Source organism: Natrix helvetica (assembly GCF_964273705.1).
Source record: "Natrix helvetica genome assembly, chromosome: 1".
NCBI classification, from domain to species: Eukaryota; Metazoa; Chordata; class Lepidosauria; order Squamata; family Natricidae; genus Natrix; species Natrix helvetica.
In genome coordinates this window covers 364,962,660-364,988,856 of record NC_138548.1, presented here as the reverse complement: position 1 = coordinate 364,988,856, position 26,197 = coordinate 364,962,660, and the positions used below count along the sequence as shown (strand labels likewise).

The following is a 26,197-nucleotide window of genomic DNA, read 5'->3' as shown; positions in this document are numbered from 1 at the left end:
CCTGAATCCACAAATGACACCAAAACTACGTATAAGAAAAAGAATTTTGGCAGTTTCAGAAAATTCACTTTTTCTTCTGAATCTCAAATTTGAGGCTTTGAAGGTCAAGCAAGAGGGGAGCTTGGAGCCCTTTTGGGGAGCCCCTGAATTTGGGGAGGAGACCAAGAACCCCCCCTACATCCCATAATACACGATTCCTCAATCAGGACCTGGAGGGCAGGGGGGGAGGGAGAAAAAGGCACTTGGGGGTCTGAATTAACTCCCCCATCTCTCCCTTTTGTGAAGGGGGTGGGAGATTCTCCCTTTGAGGTGGTCTTAGGGGGGCTCTGGGGGTGTTTTGGGACAGGAAACTTCAACTGATCCCATCTTGGAATCTTTTTTCCATCTTTCAGGATCCCTTTTAATTTCTTGCTGTAATTTGCTTGCAAACATAACTTAAAACACAGAATATTTATTCTGGGGAGGGAAAAGGGGTCTTGGGCTGAATAACCAACGCGAGTTTCTTCTCTGCGCGGAACTATCTCCTACATCGGGTGAAGTTAAGGGAGGCCCTGCCCGGAGACCGATGACGCTGCAGAAGTGAGAATTCTCATTGGTTCTCTTGCTTCTGGGCATTCCCAAGACTTACTTTGAGAGGAAAAACTTCTCCCCCTCCACTAATCCAGACCCCCCCGATTCCGCCTCTGGGGCTGGAGGCATCGGCGTCTTTCTCCTCTCTCTTTGGGGCGCTTGTGGGGCGGCATCCATGGCTTTTCCTGGGCTCCCCCTAATGCTGCTGGTGGGGGCGCTGGCCGGGATCCCCGGAAGCGAAGGGGGGAAGGAGACCCCCGGTAAGGAGGGGGCTGGGCGGGGGAGGAGGAGGAGGAGGGGTTTGGGAAGGACCCCTGTAGGGCGGAAATAATCTGCTGGGTCTCCAGAGCCTCCAACAGCCTCGATCTCTGCGTGGTCTCCTCCCCCTTCCTCCCCAATTCCCCCCTCACAGGAGAAACGGAGAGGGACCCCACCCCGATCCCCGATGGTAGCCGAGTGGGGGTCTCAGCCGAGCCCCTCTCTCGCCCCTCCCCAAGTGCCTGGGTGGGAGTGGGCTGCCTGGAGAGAGGAAGGGGAGGGAAAGCGAAAGCGAAAGAGGGAAAGTGAGGCATTTTCAGCCCTGAATCCCCAGAAGGAAAAAGATTCATTTGAGCAAAAGGATTTTGGCTTCTTCAGAAACTTCCACTTTTTGTTCTGAACCTGAAATTTGAGGCTTTGAAGGTCAGGCAAGAGGGGGGGCTTCCGTCCCTTCTGGGGGAGACCCTGGATTTGGGGAGGAGACCAAGGACCCACCACCCCACCCCATTGGGACTTGGAGGTGGAGGGAGGAACTGAGAGAATTGGGGCAGTGGTGGGATTCCATTTTTTTACTGCTGGTTCTGTGGGCGTGGCTTGGTGGGCGTGGCAGGGGGAGGTTACTGCAAAATCCCCATTTCCTCCCAATCAGCTGGAACTCAGGAGGCAGAGAAGAGATGGGGGCGGGGCCAGCCAGAGGTGGCATTTACCGGTTCTCCGAACTACTCAAACTTTCCGCTACCGGTTCTCCACAACTGGTCAGAACCTGCTGAATACCGGCTCAGAATTGGGGGCTCTGAGTCGCTCCCCTCAATTGGCTCTCCAAAACTCCCCTTTGTGAAGGGGGCTGGAGACCCTCCCTTTGAAAGGCTTTGGGGGGGGGCTGCAGGGGGTATTTTTGGGGAGGGGGAAAAGGAGGGCCTTCTCTTGGCTTCCTCTCTTGAACATCAACCCCCCCCCCCGAGATTAGAAGAGCCCCCACTCTAATACTCTTCCAGAAGGTGCTGAAGTCCCAGTTCTGCCAGAGGGGCTGGGGAACCCAGAGCGGGGTGGAGCTCATTAATTGGCTCCTGTGATCTGCTGTCGGTGGGGGGGGGACGAGGGGGGTGATTTTATTATATTAATTTATCTGATTATTTTATTCATTTTATTGTTTTTTAATATGGTTTTTAAATTATGTAACCTCCTTGAGTAGCTATGGGCGAATCGGCAGCAGGATAAATTAAATGAATAAATTAAACAGGTGGGATCCCCGAGAATCCCCCCAAGGGAGGGAGTTGGGCTGGAGATTCGGGGGAAGAAGAAAAGTTGGGGTGACCCAGGGAAGGTGGGGGTTGAAGGGCTGGGAGACCCCAGGAGTCTCAGTCTAGATGTCCTCACTGTGCCGCCTCCCCATGTTCCCCTCCCCCCAAAGGAAAAGAGACTGGGAATCGTATGGATATTACCATATTTTTGGAGTATAAGACACTCCAAGATCTTCCACCCAGTTCCCCCCTCCAAGGTGCCATGGCTGATGAGGGCTAATCTTTGGGGAGGGTGAGGACTACAACTCCCCTCATCTCTAGGCAACAGGGTGTGTGTGTCAAGATACAGCCACATTCAGACAACACGCATGACCAGGTCAGGGAAGGGCCCTCCTGACCTCGGCTGCATTCAGACCAGGTGAAAGCTGCCTTCACCCACCCCTCAATGGCTCCTGTGGGAGGCTGTGGGGTCTCGGGGGCTTTTGGAGTTGTGGGAATCCAGCACGGTGGGCAGCTTCCCTCACAGCCTTTAAATGGCCTCCCCATCCCCAAACAACACGGCTCCGTCTCTTAGGGAAGGACGCTGAAAACGGATCATTTCAGAGATGGGGGGACTCCGATGCCTCTGCATGGATTCTCAAAGTACGAGGAAGGAACGGGGTGAAGGTGGACCTGGACATTTGTAGAATGGACAATCAAACTAGGGTGCTTAGCTGTTTCCCAGGATGCGACTGAGGGGCTTATTAAAACAATGAAGTCCACAGAGTATTATCCCTTTTGCCTCTTTCATGAGGGGAGGAATGAAAAAGTCACTGGAAAGGATGCCAAGAGCCTCGGAGCAGGTGGGCATGGGAGCCAAAGAGATGGGGGCCCAGGTGGTTTTCTCTTCCGTTCTCCCAAAAAAGGGAACCATCCAAGGAGGGAAGTCAAGCCTGTCTTAGGGGACGGTTCTCTTCAGGGAAATTGGGATTCTATTGTATCAAAATAAAGGTATTTAACATTCACAGCAGAGAAGACAGTCAGGAACATCCTGAGGTAAATCTCAAATGGTGCCCAGAAGGAAAAGGCGGGAAAAAAGGGAAACGCCCCCTTTCCACCCACACAGCCAATCAGAGCACAGATCCCCTCAGGCGGGAGCCCGCCCTCACTCAGCCACAACGGGGTGTTTGGGACCCTTGTGTACTTTCCTTCTCCAGCTATTAAATTGAATATTTTAACATTTAAAATGTTGAAAAGAAAGAGACCTAACATGACTTGGCTTTTGTCCATTAGATAGATTTGTCACTCTAGAAATGGCTGGTTACGTATTAATGTAATAATATGTTTTTTAAATAAATAAAAAGCAGACTGAGTGGAAGAGGCGGAGGTGGAGATGGGCTACAACTCCTCTACAAAGGCAACACAAGAAAAACGAAAACCTCCTTCGATGCATCTCAGTTAATAGGAAAGGGGGAAAAGGAGGAGGGAGCCATGGGGGTATATTAGAAGCCCCCTGACCCAAAGTCCAATAGTCACTAAATGAACCCTGATAAGTCAAGGACGACTTTCTTCCATTTGCTTCAACTGAGGGAGAAAGGACTAGAGGACTTCTCTTAATCAGGTTGTTTGAGGAAGGTTACGTGCCGTCTAGTTGGTTTCGATGTTTAATCACCCCATGGATAGACTTTCCCTAGGGAGACCCCTCCCCCTCCCCTTTTTCTGGATCTTCTGAACACTGTCCTCCCCCCCTATTACTGCAACAGAGTCCCTCCCCCTCCATGCAGATCCCCCTTTTCCTCTCTTTCCTCCCATCTTTCCTCCATCAGAGCCTCCCCCAGAGAGCAGGGAGGGTCTCCACACAAAGGGTCCAAGGGGGGAGAATTTGGGCCTTGAGTGACACTTGTCCATCCCTCCATCGTTTGTTTCCTGGGCTCTCCAGGGTCTCCTCGGGAGTCAGGGAGGGCCCCTTTAGCCGCTTCCAATGGGGCCGAGGAAGAAAGGGGCTGCCCCACCTGGAGGCTCAGCCATGGGGCAAAGGAGAACAGTCCCTGAGCTGCCCTGATGAAGAATCGAGGCTTGTTGCCTGCTGGATCCTGGCCAGTTCCTCAGTTCCGCTTCGGAGGAGCCCAACGCTTCAGGCTGGGGAAGCGAAACCCAAGCGCCTCTGCAGCTGTTGGGGGTTGGAGGAAGAAACTGTGTGTGTGTATGTGTGTGTGTGTGTGTTGTGCGTGTCAGGAAGAACTCAGAGAAAATCAAAACCTTGCGGGGGAGGGGGACACATGAAAAGAGCCCAGAAGTTCTGCTTTGATCAGGAGAGCGAAGGGCCTCCCACCAGAGTCTGCCTGGATCTGGGGCCACTTTTGTCTCACAATTTTGTGTGACAATTGTGGGAGAGGTTCAGACTCCACCTCCTCCTTCAGCTGCAGGGGGGAGGACCCAGTTCTGGCCTGCTGAGGCTGGGAGGGGGGGCAGGGTGGAGTTTGACCCCCCCTAACCCCCCCAACCAATCTCTGGAAAGGATCCAGGCCACCTGAGGATACGCGCCCTGTGGGATGTCTGCCTGCTGCAGCTGGGAGAGGGTTGGGGGGCTCTGATCCCTGGCCTGATCTGGTATCACCAACCATTATTTTTATTTTATTTTATGTATTTGTCAACCTGTACAAGGTGACAGTTATTAGGACAGATGTGGAGATGATCTCATGAGATTTGTACAAATGGACGGATATAAATGAAGACATAGAATGAGGACATATCAGTGTGGAGAGAAGGACAGCAGGAGCCCTTAGGGACCTCTTGGGAAACCTGTGAGGTCCAAGGTGGACAGTGGAAGGCTAAAGATATGGGGGTTTGAGGAACTAAGAAGGGAATCAGGCAGAGAGTTCCAGGCATTGACCACTCTGCTCCTGAAGTCGCATCTTCTGCCTTGGAGTTTGGAGAGGTTTACTTCATATTATATGATTTTATCATCAGCCCTCAACAGCTGGCAGCTGCCCAGCCTCTGATGACCTCACCCAACTGAGAGAGATCAGCCTGGTTAGCCTGAGGATGGGAGGCCACCAGGAAGCCCCTGGGCTACTGTATAGGCTGAAACTCCTCCAAGAAGCTCCAGGCCCTCCTCGAAGTCGCCTCCCTCAAAAGATTCACTTCCCATTCCTCTTTTAGCTTGGCCTGATCTCCCTGGATCTCTCCCCCTCCCCCCTTTCTAGCAGCCAGCACACGTTTGTTAAAAACAGATCATGCCTAACCAATCTTATTTCATTCTTCAACATAGTGACTAAATTAGGAGACCAGGGAAATACTGTGGACGTTGTATCCTTAGACTTCAGCAAGGCATTTGACCAAGTAGACCACAACCTCCTTCTTGGTTAGCTAGTAAGAAGTGGGACAGAAGCATCTCCACCAGAGGGATTCCTAACTGGCTGAGAAACCCTACCCAATGAGTAGTCCTTAATGGGTCTGCGTCTACCTGGAGGGAGGGAAGCAGTGGGGCACCAACTTGAGTTTCTTCTCTGCGCCGAACTAAGTCTTCTATCGGGCGAAGTCAAGGGAGGCTCTGCCCGGAGACCGATGACGCTGCAGAAGAGAGGATTCCCATTGGTCCTCCTGCTCCTTCTGGACACTCCCACTTCCGAAGTCCGAGGGAAACTCCTCCTCCCCCCAATCCAGACCCTCCGATTCCGCCTCTGGGGCTGGAGGCATCGGCGTCTTTCTCCTCTCTCTTTGGGGCGCTTGTGGGGCGGCATCCATGGCTTTTCCTGGGCTCTCCCTGATGCTGCTGGTGGGGGCGCTGGCCCGGATCCCCGGAAGCCAAGGGGGGAAGGAGACCCCCGGTAAGGAGGGGGCTGGGCGGGGGAGGAGGGGGTTGGGGGGAGGAGGAGGTTGGGAAAGACCCCCGGAGGGGGAAGGAAAGTGCTGGGTCTCCAGAGCCTCCAACAGCCTCGATCTCTGCGTGGTCTCCTCCCCCTTCCTCCCCACATTCCCCCCTCACAGGAGAACGGAGAGGGACCCCTCCCCTTTCCCCGATTGTAGCCGAGGTGGGGGTCTCAGCCGAGCCTCTCTCTCGCCCCTCCCCAAGTGCCTGGGTGGGAGTGGGCTGCCTGGAGAGAGGAAGGGGAGGAAAAGCGAAAGCGAAAGAGGGAAAGTGAGGCATTTTCAGCCCTGAATCCCCAGAAGGAAAAAGATTCATTTGAGCAAAAGGATTTTGGCTTCTTCAGAAACTTCCACTTTTTCTTCTGAATCTCAAATTTGAGGCTTTGAAGGTCAGGCAAGAGGGGGGGGCTTCCGTCCCTTCTGGGGGAGCCCCTGAATTTGGGGAGGAGACCAAGAACCCCCCACCCCACCCCCCATAATCCCCCATGGCTCCATCGGGACCTGGAGGGGGAGGGGGGAAGTGAGAGAAGGGGATTTGGAGGCTCTGAGTCGCTCCTCTCAATTGGCTCTCAAAAACTCCCCTTTGTGAAGGGGGCTGGAGACCCTCCCTTTGAGAGGCTCTTGGGGGAGGGTGCAGGGGGTCTTTTGGGGAGGGGGATAGGAAACAGGTGGGATCCCCGAGGATCCCCCCCCAAGGGAGGGAGTTGGGCTGAAGATGGAGGGGGAGGAAGAAGAAAAGTTAGGGCGACCCAGGGAAGGTGGGGGTTGTAGGGCTGGGAGACCCCAGGAGTCTCAGTCTAGATGCCCTCATTGTGCCCCCTCCCCATGTTCCCCTCCCCCCCAAAGGAAGAGAGAGAGGGAGATATGGATATTACCTTCTCTCCAGCCCTCCCCCCATCATTCCTCCCCCTTTAGATCCCACGTTCCCTGCTCGACCAGCTGAGCTTCTGCCTGCCTTTTCCCACTCTGGGAGGATGGACGAGGGGGGGTCCACCAGGAGGCTCCTCCCTCCCCTCCCCCTCTTTCTTTCCTGCCCCACCCCCAAACCCCCCCCCGCCCAGTAAATCTGCTCCCCCCTGGGACTGAGAGAGTCCCCTTCCCTCCTCCAGGGGGGCGTCTTTCTCCAGTGTTCCCCCGCCATCCTCCCTTTGCTACTGGATTCCCCCCTTTGCTGGAGGCTGGGAACGATGGGCCCCGGAGTCCCTCCTGACGGCTTTCCTCCTCCTCCCCCTCCCAGCCCATTTCCTGGCCCAGGAGAAGGGCGAGTGCCGCTTCCTCAACGGGACGCAGCGGGTGAGGCTCCTATACAGGCACTTCTACGACCGGCAGGAGTTTCTCCGCTTCGACAGCGACCTCGGGGAGTACGTGGGCCTCACGGAGTTTGGGAAGGCGCAGGCGGACTATTTTAACAGCGATAAGCAGATCCTGCAGTACCAGAAGGACTCTGTGGATCGCTTCTGCCGGCACAACTACGAGGCTCTCCAGAGCAATTCTGTGGTTGGGCGGAGAGGTGAGTCCGAGGGGAGGGGGGAGTTTGGGGGGAGGGGGGAGTTTGGGGGAGGGGGGAGTTTGGGGGGGAGGGGATGCGGACTATTGGAACAGCAATAAGCAGCTCCTGCAGTACGAGAAGGCCCGAGGGGATCGCTTCTGCCGACAGGGCTACAAGGCGGCCAAGGCTGATTGCCCAGAGAGGTGAGTCCGAGGGGAGGGGAGAGTCTGGGGGGGAGTTTGGGGGAGGGGGTAGTTTGGGGTAGTTTGGGGGGAAGGGGGGGAGTTTCAGGGAGAGGTGAGTCCGAGGGGAGGGGGGAGTTGGGGGGAGGGAGGAGTTGGGGGGAGGGGGGAGTTTGGGGGTTGGGGGGAGTGTGGGGGGAGTGGTGAGTTTGGGGGGAGGGGATGCGGGGACCCCCCCTTTTCCTTTCCTTCCCTTGAGGGAGACTCTCCCGGGTGAAGTTTTCCTCCTTAATTCTCCTCCTCCTCCCTCCAATTCTCCCTCTGACCCTCATTCATTCCCACAACTCCCCCCTTCTCCTCCCCCCCAAAGGACCCCAAACCTTCCCCTCCCCGGAATCTGGGACCCCCTGGATCCCCCCAAGAGATCGAATCTCTTCATCCACCAACCTTTAGAACTCAGGAAAGTAAAATAAATAAGTGCATGAAACTAAATCAACAAATTAAAACTAAATGAATAAATGAAAAATTAAATAAATAAAAATTTAAAAATTAAATAAATAAATAATAAAATAAATAAATACATAAATAAAAAATAAATAAATAAACAATAAAATAAATACACAATTAAATAATAAAATAAATACATAATAAAATAAATAAATACATAATAAAATAAATACATAAATAATAGCATATATACATAAATAATATAATAAGCTAGGAGGACGATGACATCCATCTAATAGGATATCAGAATTAGGAAATGAGTGAATAATATTCTCTCAAATTTGAGAGAGAGTTTGAAATAGTTTTACCCCCAAAGAGGATGTTTTCCTGGAGATAATAATCCCCTGATTGATAATATTCAACATTTAATTATTTCTTACTATCAATTCAACATTCTTTTCATTTGGCACATTTGAAATAATTCCCATTCCAGCAATATTTACCATGGAAATTTCCTCCCTTCTACTAATTTCTCTAATGATTTTTGATAACTCCTGAAAGTGCCTTAGTCCCTTTGACGTTGTTTCTCCCTAAGCAGAATGCATTTTTCTGATAAATTCAAAATAGCGATCCTGAATTTCATTGGGATTCATGTATTTCCTTCCTGTGAAATCCCTCCTCACAAAAGTATTATTTTTACTGCCATGAAAATATTTCAGAGGAGAAGCAAAGAATATTAAATCTGTTTTTCTTCCTCCCTTTGCCTTCGTTTCCTTTCTTTGAATAAATATTCTGTGCATTTAGAGCAAATTGTTGGTCCAGCTGCAGTTCAGGAGACCTGAAATCACTGGGTGTTTCTTGAGTCTCTTTGGGGGGATTTTCTCTTCCTTTTTCTTTGACTTCTGAGCTGACTTTTCTCTCTGGAGAGATCCGGGCGTCTCCTTCCCCCGAGGGGCCAAAGCTTTTCTCTGGCCACCAAGAGAGGCTCTCAGCCTTTCCTGAACTCTCCCCAAAATCAATTCAGCCTCGATTTCTCTGGGAAAAATCCCCTCTGAGTCTTGTGCTTTTTGTTTAATGAACCCCAACAAAGGAGCATCTCACTAATTGCAATACTTTAACCCCAAAATAACTTCCAAAATCAGCATCAATTCTACGGGTGCTTCATCAGAAAGAAATATTTAACTGTGGGTCACATTTTCTACTGCATTCGATATTAAAGTTGATATTAAAAATAAACCTTGAATATCACCGTGTGAGGCAGACAAAATGTATTGTGTGTTCCTGCTGTTTTAAACTGAGAGGTCTCCAAATGTCGATTAAATTAAATTCCTGGATGGACAGAAGGAGAAAGTGGTGTCTCGGAGGAGGTTGGGGGTGTTTTAAAAAAATGGGACTTCTTTTGGGTGTGTGGAGGAAATGATAGGCAGTGGTGATCCCTGCAGCCTGGAACAGCTGATAGGTGGAATTCCGGGAGGTTTTTAAGAAGAAGTTGGACAGCCACTTGTCTGAAATGTTACAGGGTTTCCCTCCTGAGCAGGGGGTTAGACTAGAAGACCTCCAAGGCCCTTCTGACTCTGCTATTCTCAATCAAATTTTCAATCAAATTTTATTTGATTAGCCGCACCCTCTCCAGAAGGACTCGGGGCGGCTTACAATTAAAACACATAAAAATATACAAATATAACAATACATAAACATATACATATGCATGTGCATGGAGGAGGTAAACAAATGAATAAAATAGCATTAAAATTTCAATTTAAAATCTCTCAATTGCAATACAAAATACACAATTAAAAAACCCGTCAGGAGCGATATGATAAAACTATGGTTGAGCCAGGCCAGCTACTTGGAAGAGGTGGGTCTTAAGCTTTACGCGGAAGGAGCGGAGGTCAGAGGTGGTCCTGATATCAGGGGGGAGGTCATTCCACAGGGCTGGGCCCATCACAGAGAAGGCTCTGCTCCTAGGCGTCGCCCCCCGACATTGTCTGGTGGACGGCACCTGGAGAAGTCCCTCTCTGTGTGAGCGAATTGGTCATAGGGATGTGTGGGGCAAGATACGATCCCGCAAGTAACTAGGTCCTGAGCCATGGAGCGCTTTGAAGATTGTTATCAAAACCTTGAAACGCACCCGATAGACCACAGGAAGCCAGTGCAGCTCGCGCAGGAGAGGTGTCACATGGGAGTACCTTGTACTCCCCATAATCACCCGCGTGGCCGCATTCTGGACCAACTGAAGTCTCCGAGTGCATCTCAAGGGAAGCCCCATGTAGAGAGCATTGCAGTAGTCGAGGCGAAACGTCACTAGCGCATGAGTGACTGTGCGTAACGCATCCCGGTCCAATAGGGGGCACAATTGGCGCACCAGGCGAACCTGGTGGAACGCCCCCCTTGCCACGGCTGTCACATGGTCATCCATGGACAGCCGGGTATCCAGGAGGACGCCCAAATTGTGCGCCCGTTCCACGGGGGCTAGTTGTACACCCCAATGGCCAGAGATGGAAGTAACTGGTTCAACCGGGGGGCCGGAACCCACAGCCACTCCGTCTTGGAGGGGTTGAGCCTGAGTCGGTTGTCATCCATCCAGACCCGTACGGCTTCCAAGCACCGGGACATCACTTCGACGGCCTCGTTGGGGTGGTTCGGGGTGGAAATGTACAGCTGAGTATCATCAGCGTACAGATGATATCCCACCCCAAAACCACGAATGATCTCACCCAACGGCTTCATATATGTGTTGAACAGGAGCGACGAGAGGACCGACCCCTGTGGCACCCCACAGATGAGGGGGCTTAGGGTCGACCTCTGCTCCCCTGCCAACACACGTTGCATCCGGCCGGAAAGGTAGGAGCCAAACCACCGCAAAACGGTGCCCCGAACCCCCAACCCCTCCAGTCGGTGCAACAGGATACCATGGTCGATGGTATCAAAAGCCGCCGAGAGGTCTAATAGGACCAGGATAGAGAAACAACCCCTATCTCTGGCCCTCCAGAGATCATCCACCAACGCGACCAAGGTCGTCTCTGTGCTGTGTCCGTGGCGGAAGCCGGACTGGCGCAGGTCTAGATAATCATTTTCCTCCAGATGTCGTGGAAACTGATAAGCTACCACACTCTCTACAACCTTTGCCAAAAAGGGAAGGTTGGAGACAGGACGATAATTGGCCAGCTCCGTAGTGTCCAGAGAAGGCTTCTTGAGTAAGGGTCTCACCACCGCCTCTTTCAAGGCAGCCGGGAGAGACCCCACACCCAGCGAAGTGTTCACTAGGCCCAGGAGCCAGTCACGTGTAACCTCCCAGGATGCCAGTACAAGCCAGGAGGGGCACGGGTCCAATAAACATGTGGTAGGTCGCAGCCGTCCACGCATTCTGTCCAAATCCTCGATGTCAACCAAGTCAAACTCCTCCCAGACTGGTCTCTCAAGACTCGCCATGGACGTCTCGCCAGGACCACTGAAAGGGACCCAATCCTTCCGGATTTGAGCGAGTCCCTTTCGGGAGAGGGGGCGGTATATAAACGCTAATAATAAATAAATAAAATAAATAAATAAATAGATTTTATCCTGCAGATATTTCCCAAATTCCTCTGCTCTACCCTGTAGAGGGGCCTCCCACGGCCTCTGAAACAGCAGGGAGCGGGACACCCGAAACAGGGCGGCAGGGCGGTTCTCTGCGGATGCAATGAGAGCGGCACAATATTGACGTTTGGCCGCTCTCAATGCCACAAGGTACGTCCTTAAGTGGGTTCGTACCTGTGTTCTGCTGTGGGATTTGCCTATTGTGACGATTCTTCCCTTTTGATGAGGTCACCTGATCCCAACCAGGAAGGATTTAGGTTTTCCCATTTTTCAGGATCCCTTTTCATGTCTTCCTGCAATTTGCTTTGGAAGATGACTCCAAACACCGTCCCAAAGGTCTTTTCTCCAAAGGCAACTGGACTTTGGTTTTTCCTTCAAGACATTTTCCTTCTCATCCAAGAAGCTTCAATTCAGGCACTGAAAAGTGAAGAAACTTATCGGATGAGAAGCGAAATGACTTTTGGGGAGGGGGAAAAAGTTCCTTTGGGTCAACCATGACCTGGACTGACTCAGAATCTCCACAGACACTCAAAACACAGAATAGTTTTAAGAGAGAAAAGGAGTCTTGAACTAACCAACCTGTGTCTCTCATGTGCCTCCTTCCCCTCCTTCCCTCCAGCCAAGCCCACTGTCACCATCTCCCCCACCAAGATGGAACCTGATTCCCCCAACACCATCCTCCTCTGCACCGCGACGGGCTTTTACCCCGTGAAGATCGAGATCCAGTGGCTGAAGAACGGCCAGGAGGAGAAGGAGGGCGTGGCCTATGGGGAGGAGCTCCAGAATGGAGACTGGACCTATCAGCTGCAGGTGATGCTGGAGACCCAGCCCCAGCGAGGAGACGTCTACACTTGCAAGGTGGAGCACGCCAGCCTGGAGGCCCCCATCACCGTCCAATGGGGTAAGCCCCTCCCCTCCTGCTCTGGGGACCCCATCCAACCTGAAAACGGGGAGAGACCCTCCATGGGGGAGAGTCAGAATGTACCCTCCTCCAGGGGGAAGGTGGGCCTGATCCTCCTGCTCAGGTGAGGCTCCTTCTCCTTCCCCAGAGCCCCGTACCTCCAGCTCTGCCAAGAGCAAACTCTGGACGGGGATAATGGGAGCTGTGATAGGAGTGTCCTTCTTTGCGGTGGGGCTCTTCTCCTACCTGAAGAGCAAGAAAGGTGAGTCTGGGGGGATGGAGGAGAGGTTGTGGGGAGGGGACCATCTAGGGGATGTCTCTCATCAAGCTCAGCAGGTGGCCAAGAGGGTCTCCTTGAGGAATATTTTTGGCAGCTTCTCTTGTTTGAGGGGCTATTAAGGGAAGATCCTGCAACCTATTATGGGCTATCGAAGGGGGGGGACGGGACCCCCTGAGTCCTGCAACCCATGAACGGTCCTGATTGGGTCTTTTTCTCCTTCCAGCAATTCCCATCCAACCTCCTGCAGGTGAGTTTCTCCTCTTCCTCCCTTATCTGAACTCCTCCTAAAAGTTATAGGTGGTTTTTTAATTCTTTAATTGCTCCTTTAAAAAAAAAACATGCCTGAACAATATTCCACCCCTGTGGCTATTCTAAAAGGGGTGAGTCCCATGCTACTACGCACTGTGTCATTGAAGGCCACTTCAGCAAATGGCAGGAGATGTTCCCAGATAAATTGCTGATAATTAACATAAGCATCTCAGGTATTGTTCTATCGCTTTGTTAGCTCGTTCTTAAGCACCTTTCGTACTTGGATGGAAGGTGGAGCTGAGCCCTTGAGATGACCCTATCAACTTAATGAACTCCAACTTCCAAAACTTCACCCTGAACTAGACACCCCTCCCCCATCCGAGATGATCCTTCTTGGCCCCCCCTTCAGACTCATTTGGGCTCATTAGTTGGAACCTTGACAGGCTCCTCTTCCTGACCCCCCCCTTCTCCTTGTGAGAATTCACACAATTTCTGGCCAAGTGACCTCAGTCTGCACCTTTTTCTGCCACCCCCTTTGTAGCCCCCTCTTCTTTCTTCATATGGAAGGTCTGCAGGGAGGGGGGAAGGGGGATGCCCTCTTGATCAACCCTTTAATTAAGTCAGGGAGAATTCCAAAATCCCCTGGAGATGAAATGGGGAGGAATCCCTCATCCATCCCAGCCTTTTTGTTCCTACAATCGGCACATTCTCCCTCTATCTGTCCCTGCCTATCAACCACCCCCCTGCAGTGTGGGTCTGCCTTGGGGTTGGGGTGCTAAAAGGGAAGATAATATGATTTTTACACTAAAAGTTTCTCTTTATATTCTAATTTTCTTCCTCATCTCTTTTTCTACAGCACTCATGAATTAATCCTGCTCTCTGATGCAAAAGGAAATTATTTCTTTAGTAGCTGATGATTCTTTGTCCTGTTTGCAACCTGTGAAAAATGGAAGCTGAAGGTGGCAGTTTGGAGAGTGGTGGAGAATGTCAGCCTGGACCTTCTCCTGCTGAGTTCCCCCCACCAAGCATCCTTTGGGGGCCTCCCTTTATTGGGAGGGAGGGTTGGAGACGATCTAGACTGCCCCCAGGAATGCTGGGTGGACCTGTCACTCTAGCCCGCTCATCTCCCCTGGCTTTGATCCCACAGCAGCTTCATCTACATTATTCTTCCTATGAATCACTTCCCCTCCCTTCGCTTTGCTATAAAGGAATAAACTTCTGATGTAAGAAAATCCTGGAATTCTTCCTTCCTTCCTCTTCCTCCTCTTTCCTTCCCCCACAGGAGGCTCCTCCGTCCGCTGCCTCTGGATCGACCATCCTGGCTGCTTCGGGTCAGAAGCCAGAACTGGTTTGGGTGGGCAGATCCAGGGAGGAGAAGGGGCTGGACCCACTCCTGCTTAAAGGCTTCCCTTCCCCTCAAGCCCCCTCTTGAGGAGCAGAATGCCAGCAGACACAGTCATCTCCAAGGACTTTTGGGGAGACATTGGTGGCAATTTCCCCCTACATTCACCCAGCCATTTGAGCCAATTTCCCTCCTTCACAACCGGAGGCTCCTGCCACATTTTTGCACCCAACGCCTCCCTCCCTCCCTCTTTGGGGCTCAGATTCTAATGGTATGGGGTCTCCTGCTTGATGGTATAAATGTTGAAGGGACTCCCCTATTCGAGCAGGGGGTTGATCTAGATGACCTCCATCTGAAGCCATTCCTGGTGTAGAAGACATTTGCCATGGAGGGGAAGATCGGCTCTGTGGGAAAGATGTGGGGGGATGGGGGTGTTGGCATTGTTGGTGAAAGATGCTTCATTGCTCAGGGGAACTGAACCAGCAATTCGTAGACAATCAAACCAGGGGGCTTGGCTGTTTCACAGGTGTGGGGAACGTATCAAAGACGTGACTGAGGGGCTGAAAGAAATAATGAAGCCCACAGATTATTATCATCCCTTTTTCCTCTTTCATGTGGGGAGGAAAGAAAAATACCCTGGAAATTACAGACCAATCTCGCTGTGTTGCCTCACCTGTAAAGTCACGGAATCAATTATAAACCAGCCCTCCACCCTCCGCTTAGAAGCAAACAACCTGCTTTCTAACAAGTAGTTTGGATTCAGGAAAAAATTGTCCTGTAATCTGCAACTCCCACACTGCAGAAACATTTGAGTCACACATCTTGACCAGGGTAAAGCAATAGATGCAATTTACATAGACTTCTGCAAAGCCTTTGACTCAGTGGTACACGATAAACTACTATTAAAACAACATTCTCACGGTATATCTGGATCCCTGCACAAATGGATAGCCATGTTCCTGTTCAACGGGGATAATAAACGGGGTGAAGGTGAAACCCAAAGGCAGGTGTGACATTGTTGCAATCACGGAAACTTTGTGGGATGAAACCCACAACTGGAAGGTGCAACTGAAGAGATTTAATGTGGGGGAATGGCGCAGCTGCTGTGCAAAGGAAGAGGGAGACACGGACACAAACTTCTAGTTTTATATCAATATAAATGTATTTAACATTCACAGGAGAGAAGACAGTCAGGAACATCCTGAGGTAAATCTCAAGAAGAAAATGGCGGGAAAAAAGGGAAACGCCCCCTTTTCACCCGCAGCAACCAATCAGAGCGCAGATCCCCTCAGGCGGGATCCTCCCCTCACTCAGCCACATTGGGGTGTTTGAAACCATCCTGCGCTTTCCTTCTCCAGCCGTTAAATTGGATATTTTCATATTTAAAGTGTTCAAAAGAAACAGACCTAAAATGACTTTGATTCTGTCCATTAGGTAGATTTTTTTGTTCTAGAAATGGCTGGTTGCATATTAATGTGTTAAAAAGAGCCTGAAGTCAAAGACTTTTTCGTTCTTTTTTCCCTCAGACTTTCTTTTTCCCTCTTTCTCCTTCCCCTAATTTCCTATTTCTGTTTTTATTTTATTTTATGTAACAAATAAGTAAATAAATAAGTAGATAAATAAATAAATAAGCAGACCCAATAAAAGAGGAGGTGGAGTTGCACTATATATATAAAAAAGAACCAAACCGCTCTAGAAACGCAACAGAAGGAAGAGGAAAACCTCCTTCGATGCACCTCAGTTAATAGGAAAGGGGGGGAAGGAAGGAGGGAGCCATGGGGGTCCATTCAACTGAGGGAGAAAGGACCAGATTGGAGAACTCCTCAGCTTGTTTGAGGATGGTTAAGTGCCATTGGTGTTGATGCTAGCCACCCCATGGATAGACTTCCTCTGGGGAGACCCCCCTCCCCCCCCTCTTCCTCCAGGCCTTCTGAAGAGTGTCCTCCCCCATTACTGCAACAGAGTCCCTCCCCGTCCATGCCGGTCCCCCTTTTCCTCTCTTTCCTTCCATCTTTCCTCCACCAGAGCCTCCCCCAGAGAGCAGGGAGGGTCTCCACACCAAGGGTCCACGGGGGGAGAATTTCGTTTGTCCATCCCTTCATCATTTGTTTCCTGGGCTCTCCAGGGTCTCCTCGGGGGTCGGGAAGGGCCCCTTCAGCCACTTCCAATGGGCCAGAGGAAGAAAGGGGCTGCCCCACCTGGAGACTCAGCCATGGGACGGAGGAGGGAAGTCCCTGAGCTGCCCTGATGAAGGATCGAGGCTTGTTGCCTGCTGGATCCTGGCCAGTTCCTCAGTTCCGCTTCGGAGGAGCCCAACGCTTCAGGCTGGGGAAGCGGAACCCAAGCGCCTCTGCAGCTTTTAGGGGCTGGAGGAAGAAACTCTGTATGTGTGTGTGTGTGGGGGGGGGGAGTTGTAAAACGTTTCCATGCCTATTTTCAAGTTGATATAGAAGGGAGGGAGTGTGTTTGTGTGTGTGTGTGGGCAAGGCAAAGAGAACTCAGAGAAAATCACAATATTTGTGAGGGAGGGGGAAGCATGAAAGGAGCCCAGAGGTTCTGCTTGGGTCAGGTGAGAGCTGGACGCCCCACAGAGGCTGCCTGGATATCTGGGGCTGACTTTGTGTGACTGGCTGTGTCCAGATACACAACCGTGGGGCAGCTCCAGACTCTGCGGCCTCCTTCAGCTGCAGGGGGTGGACTTGGCTCTGGCCTGCGGAGGCTGGTGCTGGGGCAGGGGGGAGTCTGAGCCCTCCAGCCCCCCATCCCTGGAAAGGATCCAGGCCCCCTCTGGACCCACAAAGCTTTTAAAAGAGAATCCGGAAGTGGGGATCTGTCTAACCCGTCTTTGCGTCACTAAGCGGAACCCGAATCTCTCCCAAAGACCAGGAAAAAATGTTTTCTGTGGATGTAGTGAAGGAGGAGAGGAAGAAAGAGAAGGGATAAAATTGGGGGGGGGGGAGATTTCCAGACTGTGATGGTTAAAAGGCGTCAATGGTTTTTCGAAGAGGACCTTGACCTCTGAGAGGTGGTGGGATGTCCACGGTGTGTCCGCAGGTGGCTGCTCAGGCCTCTACGGGCACGAAATCTTCAGCCCCAGGTTGGGCAGACATCCGTGGGCACCATTGTTGCAGCACTGGCAGCTCTGGCTCTGCGGAGCCCTGGCTTCTCTCGTGCCACGGTGGTCCTTCTGTCCCCAGAGGTCTGGCAGCCTTGGTGGGTCAGCGGAGGGCATGTGGATGGGTCTGGTGCCAGGGATTCCCAGGAGGCGGAGTCGATCCCCAGGGCCTTGAAGGAGGCTTTCCAGGTGAAATCCTCCTAAAAGGCTGCCATCCTATAATGGAGGATACTGAAGTCCCCAGAATTCCTATTAAGATTCCAGGTTATTTTATAAACCATAAATTCATTGTTCACTTTGATATTCTGTCCATCCATCCATCGTCCTTAAAATAATCCTGGAACCTTTTAGGAGGAAGAAAATCCGCTCAGATCCTCTGACAAATCCTCTCCATGGATACGGATTCTTTCCCTTCTTCTTTTGGGGAAAATGTTTCCTTCTCTCCCCGTAAAATCCCCCTTTTCTCTGACGATCCTTGCAGGCAAAACGTTGACTTCCCTGGCAAAGAACGAAGGGCCGGGAGGGAGAATCCGGCTCCTTCATAACATGAAACCTTTGTGAGGTTTATGGAGCTTAAAGGTTCCTTTCCAATCAAGGCAGAGATTTGGGAAGGCGGGAAAAGCGGCATTTATTTGGAAAGGATATTTCGCTTCAAAAGACGATTTCTACCAACACGCAAAAGTCGGAGGGAGGAAATTGACAGATGAGGGAAAACTGCGTCGAGGGTCCTTTGGCTGAGAATTGGGGAGGGGGACCGAGGAAAAGCCGCTGCTCAGACGGGGGACCTCCCTGAATTCCGGGCTTGGGGAGGGGCGGGAGAGAAGGGGGGACGGGGGTCTCGGGTGGGCTCTGGGTGGGTGGGGGAGACTCCATTTGCTGCCCTTCCTGGAGAGGAGGAGACCGACCGGAGTCCCACTCCTGCCCTTGGGATCTCCCTCGCTCACTCGGGATCCCACAGGCAGATCCCGGAGTGGGGCAGCGTCTCCAGGGATCCCCCCTCAGCTGACAGAAAACGAAGTTCGGGAAAGGTGGATCAGCCCAGGAGGGAAAATGGGATCGTCCGAAGCCTCCGAGGGGGATCCGACCGATAAATGACCAGGAGGGATTTCCTGGCTGTGAGAACCGATGAATCCATGGAGCAGCCCCCCCATCAGTGAGGGTCCTTTGGCTGAGAATGGGGGGGGAGGGGGGCTGCATCACTGGGGGTCTTCAAGAAGAGACCGGAGAGCCATTTGTCCCGGGTGGTGTAAGGGCTCCTGCCTCGGCCAGGGGGTTGCAAAAGAGTCCCGTGAGAGGAAAATCCCAGGAGGAAACAAAGGCAACAACACAAGCGAAAATTCTGACTTTAAGATCAGAGGTTTATGGTTTCTGATCTTTTGGAACATTAGAAAGGAATAGATATAAAAGACAGAATACGCTGCATTAACCTATCAAGGCAGAGGGCCAATGGGAAACAGCAGCTCCTACAAGGACTGCTACAAATCAAAGGGCCCCCAGCTGATCTTGAACTCGTCTCCTTTACGCTGTTCTTCTAACTGCAGACTTCCTTCACAACCTCACTCACTCTCCCTTTCTGTGAACACCTGTGTACGTCACTCTCCCTTCCTCACTCCCAACAGTTTCACTCTTCCTGCTTTAAACGAATCCCTACAAGCGCATATTTTACCAAAAAAAGAAACATATTTCAGAGTTATCAACGGTTCAGAAGGATTGCAAATATTTCTGGTAAATTTTGAAATCATCCTAGCTGAAAACTTTGGATCGTCTCTCTTTCTTCTGGGACCTTCTGTCATCCATAGGACTCATTGAGACTGATAGATCAATGGGCTCCATTTCTCCATTCTCACAGTCCTGATGGCCAACCGATGGCACACTGCTACAGGGGCCACATGGAGCCATACCATACCTGCCAGCCGTCAGCTCCAGGGCGCAGGCTATTGTATTGTATTAAGGGTCTGCCCCACCTGGAGGCTCAGCCATAGGGCAGAGCAGGGCAGTCCCTGAGCTGCCCTGATGAAGAATGGAGGCTTGTTGCGTGATGGATCCTGGCCAGTTCCTCAGTTCCGCTTCAGAAGAGCCCAACGCTTCAGGCTGGGGAAGCAGAACCCAAGCGCCTCTGCAGCTTTTAGGGGCTGGAGGAAGAAATGCTGTTCTGTCTGTCTGTCTGTCTGTCTCTCTCTCTGTGTGTTGGGGGTGTCAGGAAGAACTCAGAGAAAATCAAAACCTTGCGGGGGAGGGGAAACATGAAAAGAGCCTGGAAGTTGACCCCTCCAGCCCCCTCCCCATCCCTGGAAAGGATTCAGGCCATCTCAGGATCTACGCGCCCTGTGGGATGTCTGCCTGCTGCAGCTGGGAGAGGGTTGGGGGGCTCTGAGCCTGAGTCCATTATTTTTATTTTATTTTATTTATTTGTCAACCTGTACAAAGTAACAGGTATTAGGATAGACATGGACATGATCACGTGAGATTGGTACAAAGAGATGGATATAAATAAGTATAACAAGGCCATGAAGACATAAAACGAGGACGTATCAATGGGGAGAGTAGCACAGCAGGCGCCCTTAGGGACCGCTTAGGAAATGTGTTGACTTCATCCGCCTATTGATTGGACTGAGTCTGACAAGACTGTTAAGCCACGCCCCTGTTGCTAGGCAGACCCTGCTTCCGGCGAAGGACTCTATCAGAGTCGATGTGTCATCTTCTCCAAACCAGGAATCAAGCCATTAATGTCAGTTGAATTCCACGAAGACGTCTGTACACAATAGATTAACATTCAAAGAAATTCCTGTCATATTTAGAAAGGGGCTGGATGCTACTCCCCCACGATGAGAATAGGCTTATCAGGTAAGGACCAATGTCCATAGTGGGGGGAGTAGCATCCAGACTGGGACGTACCAAAGCTAAGGTGTTCCTTGGGAGGGTCTAAATATGGTCCATGGCATCACCGTCTCTCTGCGCAGACTGCAAGGCCCTGTGTCCAAATGCGGCTTCAGCCGAAGCAAAAAAATCTAATTTGTAATTCCACATGAAAGCTCCAGAGGACTTTCGGGTAGATTTGAATTAATTGTGAAATTAAGTCTAAAGGGAGATTTGGGATAATGTCAGCGTTCCAAATATCATGCAGAATTAAATCAGAGTCCAAGGCAGAGCTATCCTTAGAGGTTCCAATTTAATTAGACAGACATGTTGGCAGCGTGCTGTGGAATCCCAAATCTGAAGAACTTCCTGGAATTCCACCCAGTTGAAAGTTCATGATCTTATCCCCACACCTATAAATCCATCACATGGTCCAATCTTCTTCTTCCACGCTGGCATCTCCACCCCACTGGTTCCAGTCAGGTGCAGAGGTGCGGAGACAAAAGATGACCTTGGGCTTCTAGAAAGGAATGACAACAACACATTCCACAATTCTACTCCTTTCTATTCCCCCCTCCCAACTACTACACTAATGAAACAGCACAGTGAAATAAGAGAGAGTGTGGCAGGCCAAAGATCCTAAAAGGAACATAACTACAGGCCTGACACCTCCCAGTAAAACTGCCTCTTGCTGGGATTGAGAAAGTTCCCGCTCCATCCTACAGGGGGTGTCTTCCGCCAGTCTCTCACAGAAGGTCTCTTGCCCCGCTCCCTTCTGGTGTGGATCCCTCTTTTCCTAGTGGCTGGGAACGATGGGCCCTGGAGTCCCTCCTGACAGTCCTCCTCCTCCTAGCAGCCCGTTTCCTGCATCAGGCAAAGGGCGACTGCCATTTCCTCAACGGGTTGCAACGGGTGAGATACCTGGCCAGGTACTTCTATGATGGGCAGGAGTTCACCCGCTTCGACAGTGACCTCGGGAAGCACGTGGCCCTCACGGAGTTTGGGAAGGTGGACGTGGAGAATTGGAACAGCAATAAGCAGTTCCTGCAGTACATGAAGGGCGAAGTGGATTCCTTCTGCCGATACAACTACCAGGCGTACAACTACGAGGCGACTAAGATGGAGGAGCGGGTGGTTGGCCGGAGAGGTGAGTGGGGGGGGGTTCTTCCCTGGGAGGGGGACTCTCCTGTCAGACCTGCAGTTATATTCCTTTTAGGATCTTTGGCCTGCCACTCTCTCTCTCTCTTTCTTTACTATGCTGTTCATTAGTGGTTGGGAGGGGGGAATAGGAGTAGAATGTGTTTGTTTTCAAAATAAAAAATTCCTTTCTAGAAGCCCCAGGTCATCCTTTGTATCTGCACCTGACCGGACCTAGATGGGTGGAAATGCCAGCGTAGCAGAGGAAGATTGGACCATGTGATGAACTTGTGGGTGTGGGGACAAGATCATGAACTTTCAACTGGGTGGAAACCCAGGAAGCTTTCAGATTCGTGTTCCCACAGATTGTACCAATATGTCTTTTTTATTAAATTGGAACTTTGAGGAAAGCTATGCCTTGGACTCTGATTTAATTCTGGATGGTATTTGGAACGCTGACACCTCCCTTCATTTCATTCATTGGGATTTTCTCGGATGGAGGTTTTACTCCGTATTTATTCTACCCTCTCAGATTTACCAAATCTTCCTTGTCTTCTCAGGGTCCAAATTCTCTTCCTGTCTGGAATCTGGGATCCGTTTGATCCACCCCCCAGAAAACTAACCCTAACATTATTTTGGGTGGGGGTAGTGAATCCATTCAAGTTTCTCTCTCTCCTGCTCAATACAGGAGAACTAATTCTGGGCCCTCCTGTGTCTCTCATGTGTCTTCTTCTCCTCTTTCCCTCCAGCCAAGCCCACCATCACCATCTCCCCCACCAAAATGGACCCCAATTCCCCCAACACCATCCTCCTCTGCACTGTGACGGGCTTTTACCCCGTGGAGATCGCCATCCAGTGGCTGAAGAACGGACAGCCGGAGGAGGAGGGCGTGGCCTACGGGGAGGAGCTCCAGAACGGAGACTGGACCTACCAGCTCCAGGTGAGGCTGGAGATCCAGCCACAGCGGGGGGATGTCTACGCTTGCAAGGTGGAGCACGCCAGCCTGGAGGCCCCCATCACTGTCCAATGGGGTAAGCCCCTCCTGTCCTGCTCTGGGGACCCCATCCAACCCTGAGAAAGGGGAGAGACCTTCCCCCAACTCTTCCTCCCCTCTCATGTACTGTATATCTATATCTATTGATCTGTCTCTCCATCTATCTTCCTATCTATATCCATATCAATACATCTATATCTATATGATCCATCAATCATCTATCATCCATCCATCCATCCATCCATCCATATCTATCTATCTATCTATCTATCTATCTATCTATCTATCTATCAATCTATCATCTATCTATCTATCTATCTATCTATCTATCTACCTACCTACCTACCTACCTACCTACCTACCTACCTACCTATCTACCTACCTACCTACCTACCCCTACCTCTCTCTCTCTCTCTCTCTCTCCCTACCTACCAATTTACCTACCTACTTACCTATCAATATATCTATCTATCTATCTATCTATCTATCAATCTATCATCTATCTATCTATCTATCTATCTATCTATCTATCTATCTATCTATCTATCTCTATCCCTATCTCTCTCTCTCTCTCCCTCCCTCCCTACTAACCTCCCTCCCTCCCTCCCTCCCTACTAACCTCCCTAACCTACCTACCTACCTACCTACCTACCTACCTACCTACCCATCCATCCATCCATCCATCCATCCATCCATCCATCCATCCATCCATCTATCTATCTATCTATCTATCTATCTATCTATCTATCTATCTATCTATCTATCCCTAGCTCTCTCTCTCTCTCCCTCCCTACCTACCTATCAATATATATATCTATCTATCTATCTATCTATCTATCTATCTGCCTGCCTGCCTGCCTACCTACCTACCTACCCCTACCTCTCTCTCTCTCTCTGTCTCTGTCTCTCTCTCCATACCTACCTACCTATCAATATCTCTATCTATCTGTCTGTCTGTCTGCCTACCTGCCTACCCTTACCCCTACCCCCTCTCTCTCCCTCCTTATCTATATCTATATCTATATCTATATCTATATCTATATCTATATCTATATCTATATCTATATCTATATCTATATCTATATCTATATCTATATCTATATCTATATCTATATCTATATCTATCTATCTATCTATCTATCTATCTATCTATCTATCTATCTATATATACCTACCTACCTACCTACCTACCTACCTATCTATCTATCATCTATCTATCAATCATCTATCTATCTATCTATCTATCTATCTATCTATCTATCATCTATCTATCATCTATCTATCTATCTATCTATCTATCTATCTATCTATCATCTATCTATCTATCTATCTATCTATCTTTTATCATCTATATTTGTGTATCCATCCATCCATCCAAACAGGTATATACACAAAAATATTTTTGAAAAACCTTGAAAACAATAAAATAAATTTAAAAAGAAGGAATATTAGGCAAAGAGTCACTTTTTTCAGTGCCCTTGTAACTTTGTCTGGATGAACCGTCATAAGTCAGGGACTGTTTTCTTCAATGTGCTTTAACTGAGGGAGAAGGGACTCCATCTAATCAGGGGGTCAGGAAGGGACCCTTCAGCCGCTTCCAATGGGCCAGAGGAAGAAAGGGGCTGCCCCACCTGGAGGCTCAGCCATGGGACGGAGGAGGACAATCCCTGAGCTGCCCTGATGAAGAATGGAGGCTTGTTGCCTGATGGATCCTGGCCAGTCCCTCAGTTCTGCTTCAGAAGAGCCCAACGCTTCAGGCTGGGGAAGCGAAACCCAAGCGCCTCTGCGGCTGTTGGGGGTTGGAGGAAGAAGTGCTGCTCTGTGTGTGTGTGTGTGTGTGTGTGTGTGTGTGTGTGTGTGTCGGGGGAGGGGGAAACATGAAAAGAGCCTGGAACTTCTGCTTTGATCAGGAGAGCGATGGGCCTCCCACCAGAGTCTGCCTGGATCTGGGGCCAATTTTGTGTGACTGTTGTGGCCAAGGACACAATTGTGGGACCCATTCAGATTCTGCTGCCTCTGTCAGCTACAGGGGGGGGGGACCCAGTTCTGGCCTGCTGAGGCCAGTGCAGGGCAGGGTGGAGTTTGACCCCTCCAGCCCCCTTCCATCCCTGGAAAGGATTCAGGCCATCTCAGGATACGTGCCCTGTGGGATGTCTGCCTGCTGCAGTTGGGGGAGAGTTGGGGGGCTCTGAACCTTCAGCTGATCAGGTATCACCAACCATTAGCTGGTATTTTATCATCAGCCCTCAACAGTTGGCAGCTGCCCAGCCTCCGATGATCTCACCTAGGTGAGAGAGATCAGCCTGGTTAGCCTGAGGATGGGAGACCACCAGGAAGCACCCGGGTTTCTGTATAGGCTGAAAGTGTTGAGTAATTAAGCTCCCCATTAGAAGAGCGAGTATGCAGAGAAGTGTAATGAGAGTGATATGGAATAACACGCACAAACCAGCATACAGAGTCACTGAATAGCATAAAAATATAGTAGTTTACTATGTAGAAATATAGAAGTATTCAGAGTCTGGTTAACAGTCCAAGTCATACATGGTTCACTAATTCAGTTATCAAATAGTCTCAGTTTAACTCACAAAATATAGTAGCAAACCACAATACCTCACAATACACCGACCAGTGTCTAACAAACAGAGAGCTAACAGCCATTCTTGCTCCCTCTTATGGCTGCTTGAGGTAACAAATCAATTACATCTCTTAAGCATTTAAAGTAACAGTAAAGTAATCATAGCTTATATAAATTGCCAAGCCAAGACTAGGGTTACATCCCTAACAGAAGCTCTCCAAGACAAGGAGGGTGAAGCTTCAGGCCCTCCTCGAACTCTCCTCCCTCAAAAGATCCACTTCCCATTCCTCTTTTAGCCTGGCCTCATCTCCCTGGATCTCTCCCCCTCCCCCCTCCCTGCTGTTTGGAAGACCTCATGGGAACCCAGCTCCCCTTGTCCAGAGAGAGGGGACAGGGTTAGAGTGGAGCAGAAACCCTAAAGGGGGGCAATGAAGGGGGGGTCTCACCTTCCTTGGTCCTTGCCCCCACCTCTAAATACAGTAGCCTTTAAATCCTTCCCACCTTCCCGAGGCTCAAGTAAAGCTCGAGTAGAAACGAGTAAAGGAATAACTAGCAGCCAGCACAGGTTTGTTAAAAACAGATCATTCCTAACCAATCTTATTTCATTCTTCAACATAGAGACTAAATTATTAGACCAGGGAAATACTGTGGACGTCGTATCCTTAGACTTCAGCAAGGCATTTGACCAAGTAGACCACAACCTCCTTCTTGGTTAGCTAGTAAGAAGTGGGACAGAAGCATCTCCACCAGAGGGATTCCTAACTGGCTGACAAACCCTACCCAATGAGTAGTAGTCCTTAATGGGTCTGCGCCTACCTGGAGGGAAGGAAGCAGTGGGGCACCCCGAGGTTCCCTCTTAGGCCCAGGACTCTTCCATATCTTCATAGATGACTTGGATGAGGGAATAGAAGGAGAACTCTCCAAATTTGCAGATGACACTAAGCAGGCAGGAATAGCCAACACCCCAGAAGACAAGCTCAAAATCCAAAGGGATCGTGAGAGACTTGAACACAGGGCCCCATGTAACAAAATGAAATTCAAGGTAGAGAAAAGGATTAAAAAAAACACCAACTGCACAGGTAGAGACGAGGTGGAACTTGGCTCAATGCCAGGAACTGTGAGAGTCTCTTGGAATC

General features: G+C 50.3%; 3 protein-coding genes across 5 annotated transcripts in view; 2 read left to right on the top strand and 1 right to left on the bottom strand.

Annotated features, from left to right (window-relative positions):
* LOC309382524 (uncharacterized protein) overlaps positions 1 to 26,197 on the bottom strand; it is a gene marked incomplete at its 5' end in the record, with an annotated part of 469,143 nt that overhangs the window by 227,321 nt on the left and 215,625 nt on the right. The window lies entirely within an intron of this gene.
* On the top strand, positions 735 to 14,274 carry LOC309384823 (rano class II histocompatibility antigen, A beta chain-like). Of its 3 annotated transcripts, none has more exons than XM_081938632.1 (6): positions 735 to 830; positions 7,156 to 7,428; positions 12,232 to 12,513; positions 12,662 to 12,775; positions 13,017 to 13,040; positions 13,899 to 14,274. In XM_081938632.1, the coding sequence occupies exons 1-6, from the start codon at positions 746 to 748 to the stop codon at positions 13,910 to 13,912; spliced, it is 792 nt and encodes a 263-aa protein (XP_081794758.1). In that variant the 5' UTR covers positions 735 to 745; the 3' UTR covers positions 13,913 to 14,274. The 3 variants fall into 3 exon arrangements, with proteins under 3 accessions (XP_081794758.1, XP_081794757.1, XP_081794759.1); XM_081938631.1 differs by lacking the exon at positions 735 to 830 and adding an exon at positions 5,726 to 5,878; XM_081938633.1 differs by lacking the exons at positions 735 to 830; positions 13,017 to 13,040 and adding an exon at positions 5,726 to 5,878.
* On the top strand, positions 17,418 to 24,778 carry LOC309384538 (H-2 class II histocompatibility antigen, E-S beta chain-like; the record flags this gene model as incomplete). The annotated part of the gene is made up of 5 exons (XM_081938222.1): positions 17,418 to 17,583; positions 17,981 to 18,056; positions 21,156 to 21,502; positions 22,242 to 22,523; positions 24,654 to 24,778. 5 exons carry the CDS (start codon positions 17,418 to 17,420, stop codon positions 24,776 to 24,778), a joined length of 996 nt encoding a protein of 331 aa, XP_081794348.1.